Genomic DNA, 17,541 nt, shown 5'->3' on the forward strand with positions numbered 1-17,541 from the left:
ACAAACCAATAGAACTCGAAGTTAATGGAAGAGAAGAGAGTGCTTATTATATATATCAGGTTTTTTATAAGTTATATAGAGTAAGATGGGCAGATCACAGATACTGACGGTTAGATAGAGGGAAAAAAAGTAGAAATAACTAAAAGAAAAAACAAATCCCAGTAGGCATTTACAGACCTAGGACTGAAAATAATCTCCTCATTAAAAGAGGTCAGTGGCTCAGCTAATAACTTTGTGATGACTTGGAGAACTGACAAGCCTGGTGCACGCATCAACAACCAAGGAGCCCGGGGGTACTGAAGATGTGAACAGGTGCACATCTGCTGTCTTCTCTGGTTACTTAGGAAGACAGCCAAAACTCAGTTAATGCTCAAAAAGGATTTCTAGACAGAAACACTATACTCTCAGAAGTCAGGGGTCTAGTGAAGGGCATCTGCATTTCAACACAAAGCCATACTCACCTGAAGCGAGGGTGCTTGTTTATTGCTTCATCTGGAAAGAAGAGGGACTTGGAAGCTCCTCCTTCCACTGGGTTGGGTTTGACCTCGGGCAGTGTGAACCCAGGACAGCCTAATCTACAACAAATTGAAGAACTAAATAGATGGGATTTGTTTTCAGGAATTAATTGTGTGCAGTCTTGCCATCACTGCACCTGCTAAAGACACCTCATGTCTAGTATCCCCTTTTCAGAGGGTTTTGTGTTTACAAAACAAATGTTGTGTAAATACTGTGCCCCTTTACAACCACTCCCCACACTTCTTGCTCACAAGGATCTTCTTTTAATTCCAGCCCACTACTAACTTTATCCAAGTCTCTACTCACTCATGATCCACACAGCATTTACTCAGGTCCTCTCCATCTCTTCATCTAATAGAAAGGACTGACAGCACAGAAGTCATTTCCCTTGGTCACATCAGCTGTCATGGGTGACAGCTGTCCCCCCTACATGGCCTATGAGGTGTCTTCCTTTTCCATCTCTAAACTCTCAGATTATCTTTGGACCCCCTGCATGGCACCACTGCCTCCCACTTCCCGGTAGGCTCTGAATCTGGAAGGAGCCTATTTTTTGCCTCTGTAGGTCACCTCATGAGTCCCTCAAGATTAGGGAGTATCTCTGCAGGTGTCCCCATCTACCCCTGAGATCACCCTCTGAAGTCTGAAACCCAACCCTTTTCTCTTACTTAAGGAGCTCTACTTTCAACACAGAAAAATGAAGCTCCATATTTATTCCTAAGTGTAAAGCTCAAATTCCACATCACTTTTAGTGATGGCCCCAGTTTTTCCAAGTTAGGAATTTGAGGTCAATATATTACATGTGCTGTGAGGGAGGACAAAGACTAAGTGACAGCCAAACACGGGAGGAGTTTTAAATCAGTGGGAAGAAACTTTTGGCTTGAGGATCAAGACTAGCTCATATCTTTTTTAAAAAAAATTTTTTTTTTTTCTGAGACAAGGTCTTGCTCTGTCTCCCAGGCTGGAGTGCAGTGGTGCAATCATAGCTCAGTGTAGCCTTGAACTCCTGGGCTCAAGTCATCCTCCTGCCTCAGGCTCCTGAGTAGCTGGGATTACAGGCGTGAGCCACTGTACCCACGTGTTTTTTTTTTAGGGATGCGGTCTCACTATGTTGCCCAGAATGGTCTTGAACTCCTAGGTTCAAGTAATCCTTCTGCCTCGGCCTCCTAAAGTGCTGGGATTACAGGCGTGAGCCACCACACCTGGCCATCCATGCCTTATTTTTAACCCCTACCTTTTCTTAATATAAAATAAAGTATGTGTTGGCTGCCCATATCCACCTTGTAAACAACTGAAGGTAGTGATCTTATCTAGAAAACAGTTCCCAGCTACAAGGGTTCTTGAGAATTCTTGAAGTTATGTGCATTATTTACTATGAGCCGACAACCTTAGGAATAGTCCTTTGGGAGAGTAACAAACTTAAACCTAAGGGGATTCCTTGCTCACCAGAATCAGATTGGATGAAGAGAGAATGAGAATGTGTTTGTGTGGCAGGGAGAAGGTAGAATCAGAACTTGCATCTTCGGACACCTATGGCACTGCTTCATTTTGGACCAGTGCTGTCCCACAGAACTTTCTGGAGTGATGAAAATGTTTAGTATCTCTACTATCCAAAACAACGTGGTAGTCACTAACCACATGGCTACTGAGCCCTTGAAATGAGGCTAGTTCCTCAGTCACATCAGGAACTATAATTTTCATTTTATATAATTTTAATTTTAAATTTAAATAGTCACATGGTTACTGTTTTGGACTACAGTTCCGCACTATAGAGCTTTGCATCTTTATAAAGAAAGTCACCCTGTTTACACTTAAGAACCAGAGCACTCCTTTCTCTCTTGATCCTATACTACAACAAAACTTTATCATTTACTGTGGATGTATAGGGAGGCTTCTAACCACTAAATAACTAATAATTATTTTTTCAAGTCCCAAAATACCTTCCTATATGGACAGGGTATAAAAAAATTATACATATAATTTTTTCAAAATTACAGGTTTTTAGAATAAAGCTTATTCCTCTGTCTCAACTCTCCCTTCACAATAACTTAAGATGTTGAATCTTTTTATTTTTATTTATTTATTTATTTTGAGATGGAGGGTTGCTTTGTCACCCAGGCTGGAACAGAGTGACACAATCTCAGCTCACAACCTCCACCTCCCAGGTTCAAGCGATTCTCCTGCCGCAGCCTCCCGAGTAGCTGGGATTACAGGCACATACCACCATACATGGCTAATTTTTGTATTTTTTGTAAAGATGAGGTTTCACCATGTTGGCCAGGCTGGTCTCGAACTCCTGACTTCAGGTGATCTGCCTGCCTTGGCCTCCCAAAGTGCTGGGATTACAGGTGTGAGCCACCATGCCCACGCATTTAGCGCACGCTAAATCTTTTTTAAAAAGGCAACTATCCCATATGGCACCATTCTCAAGGTAAGGGACATATTAGGTTTAACCCAAAACTTTATTTTCTGGCCCAGAAGGAAATACCACTGCCCATCAAGCCTCTATGTTCTTCAGCTTTAATATATAAAACAGTTCTGGTTTGTGTTACAAATCCCCTCCCACTTTCTTAATTTGCTAAGTGAAATGTACAACCCTCTTAATGTTAAGTGGGAAAAAAAGGAAAATATAAGGTATTACATTTTCCAGTTCACTAGAAGTTGTCATTTAACATCTGTAACCTACTCCTTGGCCTCTACTCTAGTATTCTAAGGTTTTCAGGACAATGACCTATAGCAAAAGCCTTGATGTGTCTTCTCTTCCCAGCAGTTCACCAACTCTGCCATCTTTTAAACCACACACTTTTCCTATCACCAGCACCCACCAGCATCCAGGCAGCCCTTGTCTCTCCACAGGCAGCTCGCTCACTCACTTCCTAGTAAGCCCTGGCACCTACAGCCCAAGTGAGGGCTGCAAAGCAAAAAGGGGATGCCATTGGCCCAACCCAGCCTTCTCAAGGCCTCCAACTGTTTTTAGGAGAACAAGTAAAACTTGTGGTTAACCTGACCTGCCTGCCAATTACCTGCCAGCTTCCCTTTACCCCATACTTGCACTTCCTCCTCAGCCTCCTAGTCACACTGGCCAGCTTGCTTTCTTCTAGTTCCCAGGAAGTCCCCAGTTGCTTGGCTCATCCTAGGACTTCTACACACACTGCTTCCCCTCCCTAAGACTTTCCTCCGCTCCCCATTCCTATTTCACTCCTCCTGGAATCTTGGACATGCCACCCCCTCTCCCTCCACCCACCAGAGTCCACTGGATACCCAGGTTGTACTCTTTGCTCCTCATCTCCTCCTCCTAGCATGGCCCCACTTTGACACGTATTGAATCTATGGGTGTTTGATTGTCCTTCGTCCCCCCAGCTCCACAGAGACAGATCTGTCCATCCTCACTCATGAGAGCATGTCCATTCTGCCTGCAGCAGGCACTCAAGTGTCTGAGTGAATGGCAGGGCCAGTGATTTTTTCACCTCCTCTTTCAAACATTAGGTCGAAGAAATGTGCCCACTCTAATCAAAACAAATCTGTCCACCCTCACCCAGCTGGGATTTTCCTTCTGGTGGGGAGAGGGAAGTGGCCTGTACATACAGAATGAAGGTATCACAGAAATAGAGACGTTTCTATAAATGTTAGATGGCTGGCTTAAATAAGTTTTCAACTATTTAGATGTTACAATAGAGATATAAAAAACAATAAAATTCCCATTTAAATGCCCCTCTGAGGCCAGTGATATGACCCTGAATGGCTGATGGACATTTATCAGAGAAAAGGTATAAAAATAGTTCAAAGTGTTCTCTCCACCATGGATATCAACCCCCAGAGCTCCTTTGAACTTTGAGGAGCAAAGTATACTGTCACAATCTGACAGACACCTAGCATAGATCAATCACATTCATGCTTTGGCAGAAATGTATTTTTACATAGAGGTTCTATGTATAATATATATGATATTCATGTACCTCATTCTAAGCGAAGAACATAATTTCACTATTTACTTTTATGTACTTTCGGTCATAACTAGATTTGATGACAAACCCTAAATCTTCTTTTCAGGACAATATGCAGGGACCTAACGACTCATGTCGTTCATAGAGTATCGGTATCGACAGTGCTTTGGGTGCACCACAGACCCTCCGATCCGCCATTGAAGCCGCCATATGCTAGTAGGTAAATGCTCCTTTTTGAAAGTGCATGAGGGCACAACCATCACAGTCACCAGGGGATAGTATTCCAGAAGCTTTGGCTACTGCTTACAGAGTCAGAACTGTGTGGCAGGCATGCTGCTCCCTCCACCCTCGCCTGCGGCAGACACGACCACACTGCTGGTCTGTCATCACAGTATCCTGGTCTTTCCCACAGAGCCCCACGGAGTGTGCTCACCACGGTGCGGCCACCACAGCTGACAGAAGCTGGCAGGCAACTGTGCCTGCAGCTCTACTGTTACAGAGTCTATCAAGTGCAGTGTATAAAAGATAAACTGTCTGTATACACTGTAGGGTGGAATAGGGGATTGTAGGGTGGAATGCCTGGGTTATGACTTGCTCTTTTCATTACCTGTATCTCTGAGAGATCTGCTGGGGCATGTTAATATAGGAACTAACCTGGGAAATGAAGTTATTGTGCAAAGAGCCTGATTTTCTTCTAATATAGAAGTAGCCTCCTTCCGGCGTTTTCGCATGTTGGCCTCAACTGTGTTGAACTCGGACATCGTTCCTCCGTAGGGCTGTCCTGGTGTTCCTTCAATCATGTAACTCCCATACTCTGGTCTCCAAAGGGTAGGGTGGCTATGGAGGAGAAATAATTTAGTTCCATCTTATTCTTCTGCTATAGTCTGCTCAATTTTTACGTTTTTAAAGTTGCTTTAAAAGTGTAGAAACCATTAGGGATAAATGAAGCTAAGAACTCCTTCATAGTTTCCAGTGACTATTACTTTTTCACAGCTATTCAACTACATAAGGGTCAACAAGTATTGGGTCCAAAATGTTTTTTTCTTTTGAGCAGAGTCTCACTCTGTCACCCAGGCTGGAGTGCAATGGCACGATCTCGGCTCACTGCAACCTCTGCCTCACTGCAACCTCTGCCTCCCAGGTCCAAGTGATTCTTGTGCCTCAGTCTCCTGTGTAGCTGGGATCACAGATGTGCACTACCACACCCAGCTGATTTTTGTATTTTTTAGTAGAGATGGGGTTTTGCCATGTTGGCCAGGCTGGTCTCAAACTCCTGGCCTTAAGTGATCCGCCTGCCTCGGCCTCCCAAAGTGATGGGATTACAGGTGTGAGTCACCGTGCCTGACCCAAAATCTTTATAAATAACTGAAAATGCACACAGAGCATTCACTGTCTGGGACAAACTAACCTACTCTGCAGAGAAGAAGATGAAGCCTTAAGGGTTCTTTCAATTCAGTGCTGCCCTCCAAACTCAAATGCAGCTTCCCCAAAACGAATGAGTAGAAAATGAACAGAGGAGGATATACTCCCCTTCCCTCCCCATCTCTCTCCTTAAATACAGGAATATCTTAAAAACGTGCCAGGTCAGGCACGGTGGCTCATGCCTGTAATCCCAGCACTTTGGGAGGCTGAGGCAGGTGAATCACAAGGTCAGGAGATGGAGATCATCCTGGCTAACATGGCGAAACCCTATCTCTACTAAAAATACAAAAAATTAGCTGGGCGTGCTAGTGGGCACCTGTAGTCCCAGCTACTCGGGAGGCTGAGGCAGGAGAATGGCGTGAACCCAGGAGGCAGAGCTTGCAGTGAGCCGAGATCGCACCACTGCGCTCCAGCCTGGGTGACAGAGCGAGACTCTATCTCAAAAAACAAACAAAAAAAAATCATGCCAGCCAACAAAACCCATCTGCAAGTTGTATCTTGCACCATGGTTTGTGATCCCAGTTATACGCTTCCGCAATACATTTTTTCCCAAAAATATTTTAATAAAAAACAGGCTTTATATTTAGTTTACTGTACAAAGTGCTTCATATATTAATGTACTTAATTCCAACACCTTAGGTAGGTATTGCTATTATCTTTACAGACGAGAGAACTGAGGCACAGAACAGTTAAGTAACTTGCCCAAGGTTATTAGCTATTGAGTAAAGGAACCATGATTTGAAACTCTGTCAACCCGAAACCAGAGCCTATACTCTTAACTGTTATGCTACCCTGCCTCCAATAACTGAGAAAAAACTCTACATTCTAGTAGTTTTAGCAGTTTCAGAAACACTAAATCAGCATATGAGAGCTTACTTTGGGTTTGTCCTTTCCCCCTTCTCTTGTAGAGTTTCAAGAACTTTCTCCCCAGACAGGACCAACCGGACTTTTTTATTTTCATGATCAAAAGATACCAACATGTATTCCACCTATTGAAAATAAAGGTGAGAAAAATTAACATTCTTCCAGACTTGTTTTCAGCGTGACCTCCAGAAGAAAAAGGCAGGGAAACGTGAAGTCTGTAAAGGATCCACAGTAACTCCAGTCAGTCACATTTGCTTACAGTACAGCACAAAATAAGTGTTCATATGCATAATATGGAAAGCTGTAGAAAGGATCAGTCAGTAGTGCCACTTCCACCCCTTCTTTCCTCTGTCCTACTTAATATCCTATGGAAAGGTCGATACCCATTTTGACAAGCTGTACGTCAAAAAAGAAGTATTTTGGAGCAAAGATTCTGGAAACCGCAGTTGTAAAAAAGAAGCTGCATTTTAAAATTTATTTCCTCAGTTGGCTTATTATAAGTTTAAGAAAGAGGTTATCTGGACATTGCAGTCAAGGTAGCTTACACTTACTTATTGGCAGAGTAGTAAGTAAGGTAGATTTCACTTTCATAATCCTACTACCAGTCCCACTTTTGGAGAGTTAAACCACAACCATGAATATACCGTGTGGAGAAGTTATTTTAGGGGTTTCAACAATTTAATCTGGGTTTATCTCAAGTAATTTAAGACAAATTCTCCACTCTGAAACCATATACAATTTACAATGCAGGGTGCACTGGTGCATTTATTAACAATACCTGGTAGAATTCTAATAAAAATAAAGACTTAAACACCAAAGTCAGACTTCTGGGCAGAATACAACTAGAACCTACTTTTGTTTTTCCTGAAATTGCATGCTTTCAATTATGATAGTTGGCACGAACAGTGAAGATTATGAATCACTATGTGTGACTGAAACAAAACATCCACTATCCATACATAAGTGAAAAGATACGGAATCATTCAGGCAAACCCCTGAATGTACCCTTTGCACATGGCACCAAGAGAATTACTACAGAGGCAGGAAACTGACTCCTCACAAGGCAAACCAGGCCACAGTGTATTTCGTTTGGCCTACAATAGTAGTTTAGAAAAAAAAAAAAAAAGGCAGGCAACAGTATATCCACTATTTCCCAGACATTTCACATGTAAATCTAGGTTCTCAGTCTTAAAACAATACCCAGAAGCTCAGCATGAAGCCTGTGACTGTGTGGCTGGGCTGTCTGCTTCTCAGGGGTGCACACTGTCTGCAGTTTATTCCCTTATTTATGTGTATTTCACTGGTCTTGGAAGGCATTTGGGTCATTCATCCTCATCACAGAAACATTAAGGGCCAAGTAATATGATTATAACGAGGAAAAAAAATGTTAGTAACTATAGGAGATAACCTAGCAGATTTAAACAACAACAAAATAAACTTTCAATTAACTTTTATTAGCTCTCATCAGAATCTTTTCGCTCAAGAAATGGAAAAGGCTGCTTGATTTGGGTACATGAACCAGAAACATGAGATCTCCACCTGCACAATCACTCAGTGTCAGCTGACTAAAAAACTAGGCTGCAGAATCTGGAACCGTTCGCAACAACAATTACAGGTTGCAAGATACTATCTATAGATCTATGACTCCAGAACAGCTAAAACCTGATGGAACAGGAAACTTGGTTAAGTCTCAGAACGGGTATGTGAAAAGATACAAGTTAATCTTTAAATGAGTATAATGAGAAAGGATATGCTTTCATATATGAATCCTAATCTTCAAACCCAGCATGCAAAAGTAGGCATGATCACCCATTTCACAGGTGGGCAAAGGGGCTCAGAGAGGTAAGCTACTCAAGGCCACAAGTGTCAGGCAGGGATTTGAAGCCAGCGCCGTCTGGCCTCAAGGCCCAGCACACCTTGCTGCTAGGCAAACTGTAGAGGGTGCCAATCTTGGTAAGTGAAGATAACCTTTTTATAAAATTGTTAGTTAACCTATACGAAGCAGGGAAAAGTGATACTGCTGGATGAAACGATCTCAAATTGATTATGCTTTTTTTTTTTTATTTGTTTAATTTTTTTTTGAGACGGAGTCTTGCTCTGTCGCCCAGGCTGGAGTGCAGTGGCCAGATCTCAGCTCACTGCAAGCTCCGCCCCCCTCCCCCCCCCGCCCCGGTTCACGCCATTCTCCTGCCTCAGCCTCCCGAGTAGCTTGGACTACAGGCACTCGCCACCTCGCCCGGCTAGTTTTTTTGTATTTTTTTTTAGTAGAGACGGGGTTTCACTCCTGACCTCGTGATCCGCCCGTCTCGGCCTCCCAAAGTGCTGGGATTACAGGCTTGAGCCACCGCGCCCGACCGATTATGCTTTTATTTTATGGAAGGGGTCCTAACATTATATCATGGAAGCTGAGCTGTAACAACAGTTACAGTCATAGATTTAAACAGATGAATTGGCCCATCCCTCAGGCCCAGGACAGAACTCACTTATTCTATGCAGCATTCCTAGCTACCAGCCAGGAGGAAATGTTCCTTCTTCAGTACTTCCTCTATCACTCACTTAGACTCCAACTGATCTGCCTGGCATCTGCTACTGGAATTAAGTTATTTGCTTAACTAGATAACATGCTTCCTAAGGAAAGTCTAAGAGATACTTCCTTGCTTACTGAGTGCATCATTTATTTTTTACCAAATGAGCAAAAACTTGTAGCAATGATATAAACTAAGTTGCAATAACTTGTTAGTTTCCTAATTTTGAAAAAAACTGAAATCCTTAGTTTTCAAATTCATTCTTAGCCCACAAGTTTCAAACTGGGGTAGGGCAAAAGAACAAAAAGTTCAAGCTCATTTTAAGTTTTAAACATCAGCCAAATGGATGACATTTAAAATGTTAACAAACCAAACTCTCCTCAATTAAAGTATAATCACTTCATGATCTCATTAAGCAAATGAAACAGAAAAACATCAGAATATTTACCAAATGACAAAGAAAACCAAATTTACTTTTCAATAGAATATAATCAGTTGGAAGCCTCGAGAATTTCCTGAAGGTTTTTCAAACTAAAATTTAACGCCTTCTGAAGTGCTCCTTCTCTGCAGTCACCTTGATCTTTCTGCACTAATCCTCAAAGAAGTTCTTCAACCTTTTAGCTTTTTGTTAAACAACCCCGCCACCTCAACACATTTATGTTTATTTCCGATTAGAGCCTGTCTTATATGAGCATTCTGAATCGTAACCTCATCTTTAAAAGCCAAACTAGAACTGAAATGGGGTTTGACGCAATAACCTAGATGACTGGTGATAATAAAAAGTGATACATTAAGACAACGCTTTTCCAATATAAAACATCTAAAGCCCCCATACATTATTTTATGATTGCTGGATTGTATCCCCATTCTAAACTTCGTTTTTGAATCCAAAGGATAAGAGGAACAATATACAAAAGAAAATCTTAAAACAGATGCCTTTCTGTATCACAACACTGATTCCAAGGATAAAATTGTACCGGTTTTCTAACTTTGAATAGCATCTAGGCTGTAAACCCAGAACTGAAGCAACATCTAATACATTTATGTACTTTACACACATATATAACTCCAAAAGCATATAAACCCAAAGAGTATTATAAATGGGTTGCAGAGCAAACAATTCAAACTTGTGTAATTAACATATCATCTTGGAAGTAGGGGGAAAAAATGCCCACTGAGCTCTACTCTCTGCAATACACAGGTCACAACGTCCTGAAGGTGACTTTGGGATACTGTTTTTTGGCACCCATCAGTTATCCTTTTAACTGAGGGAGGAGAGACCCAATAAAAATACCTGACCACTTTGCAAGACATTCAGATTTTAAATGTGCACTATTTTTACAAATGAAAATTAAAATCTCTTAGATTTCTATTGCTAAAAGGCTAAATTTTATCCTACTAGAATAAAAGCCACTACTCTCAGCTGTCATATCAAAGACAAAGACACATCTAAAAGACCAGAATAAACGTCACTAATACACTACTATCTCTGAGCTGTTGAACCAAGGACAAAGACACATACAAAAGCCTAGTTTGTACTTTGCTTTATGTGTGACATAGCGTTGCTAGGAACACTCTGGACACAATAATCCAAGTCATTTAATGCAGGTTTAAACAAGGGTGAGGTACTTTTATGTTAATCTGAAATTAGGCCAATAAAAAGAAATAATTTTAACTGAGGCGATGTAAGTACTCAGTACAATGCTGAATATACAGCAGACAGTGAAAATACCCGTGACAAAGAAGTTTAAGATAAGAGTAAATACAAGCTTTTAGGATTTAAGTCTTTAAACGGCATTTACCACTAGTATAAAAATTTTCTTTTCTTTCTTTTCAAAACATGTTGATACTGTACCTTAAGGGTAAGAGTTTCAGGGAGGTTAGAATTTGAGGAAGGGTGGGCCTGGTGGGGTGGCTCACACCTGTAATCCCAGCACTTGGGGAGGCCAAGGTTGGCAGATCACAAGGTCAGGAGATCGAGACCATCTTGGCTAACACGGTGAAACTCCATCTCTACTAAAAATACAAAAAATTAGCCGGGCGTGGTGGAGGCGCCTATGCGAGATCGCGCCACTGCACTCCAGCCTGGGTGACAGAACGAGACTTCGTCTCAAAAAAAAAAAAAAGAATTTGAGGAATGGCTGGGTATTTTACGAAATACTAATTTCTTAATATCTACTCCTAGAGGTAAAAACAGTGCTTAATTAGGAAACAATACAGTTCTATAATACTCAGAGCAGTTATAGGCAGTTCCCCATTTAGGGAGAAAGTTCCTTTGTCAGTTTCTGTGTAAATGAGACGAAGGAATTTCCCCTCTCAAACTATTTAACTCATCATATGCTTGACCTCTGAAGAGAAGAAACCTACACCAAGTCCTTCAGAGACTATGAGCTGTGAGGTCCTACATTCCTCCCACAGACAGCATGAGGACTTTCCCCTCCTTACATCATGGGAAGGATCTGTATTCAGGTGGTCAGGCCAAGAGGGCAAGACAGTGAAGGGCTCCCCAGGACCTAGTCCAGGTACAGTATGTGTGCAGGGCGGGGTTTTCAGTCCCCCTACTGACATCTGGGGTTCAGGGCCAGCTCTTCCATTCCACACTGCTAGCTCTCTTGCACTGGCCCAACCAATAGTTTTGACCCTTTTGCTAGAACCACCTGTTGCTTCTCAGAGACTTAGTCTTCTCCTTACACTAACTCCTAAACAAGCCCGCAACCATTTTGAGGACTAAGGCTCTAGTTAGAGTTGATGATTCATCAGTGCCAAAAAACACCATCTTGCTGGACACGTTCCCTGGCCTTCACCCCCAGCACTAACTCCTTTGTCCTTTCATCCATTCAACAAAGCCCTTTGCTAAGCAGGTGCTGGGAATACTGTGAAGAGCCAGGCAGATGTGGCTCCTGTTCTCAGGCTTACACTGGCTGGACTGACAGCCCATAACACGCTATTGCTGAATTATCTGAATGAGCACTCGAAATGACCAAAGAGAGCTGTGCATATGTAACAGCAGAGTCTAAGCCAGTCTAGAAGATCAGAAGGCTTCCTAGAGGAAGTGCCATTTAAATTTAAGTTGATTCCTGACATGGGGACTGGCTAGGCAAAGGTGAGGGTCTAGGGATTCTTCAACATAAAATTCAACCTCCCATCAGGATCCTGGCCCCCAGGGGAGCTACACCACTGACTGCAGCACAATCACCCTCTCGTCTGTCAAAGATGCAGATCACTGCATCCACCCCGCAGAGATCATGTTAAGTAGTCACCCTCTAGGTTATAAACTGTTTTAAAGTTAGGGGCTATGCCTTCTGTCCAGAAGACTGTTTCATAGCAAAATGGTAATGACAAATATTTTTTAAAAGAAATCTCAACCATCAAGTTGGATGGCATTCATTTCCCAAACTTGGAGCACCCAAAGAGGTGTTAGCCATAGTGATATTACTTAATTTTTAAACACCCACAGTAACATAGGACAACCTGAATGACAAGGCTAAAAGAGGAGCTGTGTTTTAAAAAGTAGAAAATTGAATATGAGATTCTAACACAGATGTATAAAATTACACATGGCTCAGATTTTTAAAGATGGACTCCCATGTTCGATATGTCTAATGATGACATCGCGAATATGAAAACCACTGTTTCACAAGGTAATCTCCAAGCACTTTTAGGGGACCAGTAAGTACAAAGTAGAAACTGTGTGTGCTTTTGTGTACATGACACTATACATACATAACATCACACACACAACTATATTTTAAACTGATGACTGTGGATACTGTAATAATTAAATTGTTCTATGTTCCAAAAAGAAAATGTTTTAGCAGTCTCATCTAAAGCTGTATCAAATTCTTCTAACATTTCATATATTTTGAGAAAATAGGTTTTTTTCCTCCTACTTTGAAATACCTATTCATACTAAAGAATTTCGCATGATACTATGAAAGGTTTACACTTTTAGAAATTAAAATAAATGTGGCCTCTCCCTGATCTAGTTTTCTGTAGCACAGAGCAGGCTGCTTTTTATTTATAACACATTAATCTCAATTTTAATACTGCATAAAAATCAATTAATTTCCTATAGGATTAGGTGGAGTAACTTTCTCAACATTGTCTCGGCCCAAACAGAGAAAACATTCTTAACACGCCTAGATTAGTGATATGAGGCCCAAGAGAAAAATTTCAAGACTTTAATAAAATACAGAAAGACAATGAGAGTTGCGGCGTAAACTGGGATGACTCTCATACAGGGGAAAATGTCACCTGTCACCAAAGGAACGCAAAAACATTGTGTTGTCCATTATGCTACTCACTTAGCACATGTGGCTCTATGGATTTAAAATTACTTAACATAAAATAAAAAAATCAGTTTCCTACTCCCTAATGGTTAGGACAGAGTAGAACATTTCTCTGACTGCAGAGGTTGTACTAGGCAGCACTGGACCAAAACCCAAGAGAAACCACAATCCTGAAATTAATTTTACCTGGACACACTAATTCATTCTTGTTGGCACAAAGGAAATCCTTGAATGTAGATCTGCTCTTTCATGCTCCACAGATGCATGAGACATTTTCTGGGCCTCTGAATTTACATTGGCTGATTTTTTTTTAAAAACATCATGCTACCACAATTCAGGCACATGTTAGTTTGAATTTTCTGACAATTATAAAGACCATTAAGGCATTCCTACTTTATTTCTGAACCATATCTAGCAAAACCTAACCAGTCTTCTCACACGAATTAACCTCAGAAAAGATAGCACATCAAGTTGCCAATGGGGATGTCTGCTTATGGCCACCAGCACAACCCAGGTACTCTGTAATTTAGAAACCTAAACCAGAACACATTTTCTTTTAAAGAAACAACATTGTAAGTATGAATAGTTCTTATTTACCTCCAAACATCTGTACTTTAGTACAATAGCTTCTGGGTTCTAAGGACAAGTGAATTCCTTGGCTTTTTCCTAAGACCGTATTCCCCTGCTAGAGTCCTAGTCACCACATGGTTGACAAGAAACAGTATCCTGGTCCCCAGACTGAAGCTGCTTTGGATCAACTGCCCTGCAGTAGCCAGAGCTGGGGCACCATAGTGGGTGAGGATCATGGGCAATTTCTGCAGGGGCTCCCTCTAGGTGCAGGAGAGTTTAGGGCTTTCGCATGTAGGCAGGACTGTTGCTAGAGAGAATACATCCCCCCAGTGGGTGGTGCCCAGCTCAGGGTCTGATGTACTTCTTGGGCTGAGCAAGCAAGCACACACACATGATTTCCTTCTAAGGCATGTTATAAGTTAGGCTGCCCTAAATTCACAGACTACCTATGAGAAATTCAGGATTTTAGTTCCTAGAAACTGGTGTTAGACTAACCAACCCAACGAAGAGAGAGAAAAAAGACAGTTTTCTAAAGAGACTAAGTGAGAGTCAATGCTAAATGGAGGAATTCTAACTCCAAAGTGACTGCTAGTGCTCAGTGGGGGTCACCTATGCCTCCAGTGACAGGATGACAGGGCTTCAAGACCTCCAAGTTTAATGCCATTCCACCATCATACGAATCTGAGTGCAGACATTCTGCCATAACCACATCTCCCATCCAAGTACTAACCAGGCCCGACCCTGCTTAGCTTCCGAGATCAGACGAGATCAGGCGCGTTCAGGGTGGTATGGCCATAGACCATAACCACATCTCATAAAGGCAGCGTCCAGTTCCCATTCAGGAATCGTATCTGGGTGTTACAGTAGATCCCACCAACAGAGTAATTCTAACCTGTGGGATCTGGAAGATTTAGGTTTTTGTGAATTCAATCTCCTTCCCTGCCATATTTGAAATTCATGCTAAAGGATGAAAATCTCAGATAAGTTAAAGCTCCTGACTTGGGGTTTAAGAGGGTGACACAAGCTGCATAACTATCAAATGAGGTCAGCCTGATTTTCATAGAAAGGGCTCGTCCTGCATCTGCCTTTTCACAGGGCTCGCTTGCCAGCAGATTAGCTGGGAAGGCTGCAGTCACATTACTAAACTTGTTAGCATTTGTCCTGCAGACCGAGAACTTTGCCAAGCATATTCAATGGTATCATTTTGAAAGAGTGCTGGCATTTCACTAGAAGAGAATTACCGGCTATGGGGTACCAAAAAATGCTTAAGCCTGGATCTGTGGCTGATGACATATTCATATTTTCATTAAAAAAAAAAAAAGCCTACTTCCTGCATTACCACCATCCCTTTCTCTATTATTCCTTCTCTTCCTTGCCACTCTCAATCTCATCTCTGTCTGGAGCCTATTAAAACTGTCACAGAGCTCTTTTCCTCCTGCCTATTTAGGCGATAATAGGTGGGGGGGCAGCCAAGAGGGCAGGCTTTGGAGTCAATCAGTTTGAATCCTGGTAACTTCTTGATGCTTCAGTTTTTGCAGAATGGAGGTAATACTTGCCTCACAGGGCTACTGGGGAGGATTACATAAAATAATGCATGTGAAGTGCTAAAACAGTATTAAGTGCACCGTACTACTTAAGGGTTAGTGGTACTATTTTCTAGCTCCGGGGCAGCCATACACTGATGGACATAGAAGAGTGTCTTGTGCTTTTCAAACGTTGGTTACAGCTCCTTTGTGGGCCATGATGAGTTGTGATCAACATAACAAAAAATAATTTTTAATAGGGTAGAATAGAAATACCAGAATATGTCACTCATGGGAAGGAAACTGCTGTTTTGTGGAAATGTTGTTTCACAGAGCACTTGTTTTAGTCGAAGGTGAAAGCTACTAGCATGGAATACTGTCTAACCCTACAGTCAGGAAGACCATGGTCCTTCAGCAAGCAGGTCAAGTCACTCTCCTTAAAACTTTTAAATGGCTCACACTCAGTAAAAACTTCAACATCCCTCCTAAAGAGCATTACGACCAATCTTCTCAGCCTCCAAACCCCACACCATGTTGCAGCTACACTGGCCTTTTCTGTCTCCACAACAATCACTTCAAGGCCTTTGAAACACTTTTGTTCCCTCTGCCTGGAAGATTTTACCTCAGTACTTCAAAGAGCTGGCTCTTGTGTGCTTCAAGTCAAGCGCCGCTCCTTCACAGAGACCTTTGCTGAACCCCCAGCACGGTAACTCCTTCCCCTTTCCACTCTCAAGAGGTGCTACCCACCCTGGTGCCTCCTAAAGTTGTACAAGGTATTTATCCTGCGCAGAGCAGCCTTAATTTTCCCTAATGATAGGCACTCAGAATGTGTTGTAGTCTTTGGCTTTTAAACGATCTGAAAATAAGAGAAAACCCAATGTCCCTGCCAGTTCTAAACTACTGTTTTTGAAATTAAAGTCTTCCAGAAACTCTTAGTATAAGACCATCCGTTTTTCTTTTACTCATCAAACACAGAACATTCATTTTATTCAAATTAATTTTATTACCCAAAACTTACCCCTTTAGAGCATATGTTTTCTTTAAAAAGTTTACATATACAGGAGTGGAAATCTTTCTAAAATTGACTACATCCCCTTCTGCTATCAACAGGAAGATACTAAATATACTTTCACTTTTTATTAGGACTTCGGATGTTTTTGGCAATTTCATTTCTTTAACTACAGCTATAACAGAGCAGGGCTCTTGGGGGCACATCAGGAAGGCCACATCTGGACCTGTTTTGGGCAGCTGCTCTCCTGACTGGTCCCTCTCATTTCTGCCTCAATTTCTTGCAGTACATCCTGAGCTGAGAAACTAGATGACCAAGTTTACAGGAACTATGTATAAAGTGATCTGCATACAGGCGTCAAATATGCTTCCAGGAATAAAGTTTTTGTTTACTTCCCAGTTCTTGCTCTATTTGAGTAGTGGAGCCAACAGATGGTAACCCCTAGACATAACTTAACACACTGGCAGGCCAGGGTTCTACTCTGCTTAGCTCAGGCAGGACTGCTGAAAAGTCTGCTAGAAAACAGCAGCTTCTATGACCTTTTCTATCTCTGTGAAGCTTTGGGCCCCTGCCAGCAGTTAATCTGAATAGAGCAGACTTACAGCCCAGATTTTTACTAGTTTCCTGGAAAAGCGTCATGAAGTCGCTCACCTTAGAGTCTGAATTCTGCTAAGTCACCATCCACTTCAAAAAGGAGTTAACTGAATCCAAAGGCCTAAAAACAGAATCTCGGTGGAGGGGGACAAAGATGACAGGGGGTCTGTAAGAGCATTTATGTAACTAGGAACATCTCTTTTGGGGGCTCTTTTGTAGTATTATTGTGGAAATAAGTTCAACTACTAAACTCTAACCATAAAACAGACACAAAAATCTAATACAGAA

At 41.8% G+C, this 17,541-nt stretch overlaps 1 protein-coding gene across 2 annotated transcripts in view; it reads right to left on the reverse strand.

Annotated features, from left to right (window-relative positions):
* GCLC (glutamate-cysteine ligase catalytic subunit) overlaps positions 1-17,541 on the reverse strand; it is a 47,725-nt gene that overhangs the window by 18,265 nt on the left and 11,919 nt on the right. For both annotated transcript variants that reach the window (XM_033217471.1, XM_033217470.1), the window contains exons 2-4: positions 6,756-6,868; positions 5,112-5,294; positions 462-575 (exon numbers count right to left, since the gene is read on the reverse strand). In XM_033217471.1, the coding sequence (XP_033073362.1) occupies positions 462-575; positions 5,112-5,294; positions 6,756-6,868 (410 nt within the window). The remainder of the gene's footprint in view (positions 1-461; positions 576-5,111; positions 5,295-6,755; positions 6,869-17,541) is intronic.

The sequence above is a fragment of the Trachypithecus francoisi genome, unplaced genomic scaffold, assembly GCF_009764315.1.
Source record: "Trachypithecus francoisi isolate TF-2019V2 unplaced genomic scaffold, Tfra_2.0 Lachesis_group10, whole genome shotgun sequence".
Taxonomy (NCBI): domain Eukaryota; kingdom Metazoa; phylum Chordata; class Mammalia; order Primates; family Cercopithecidae; genus Trachypithecus; species Trachypithecus francoisi.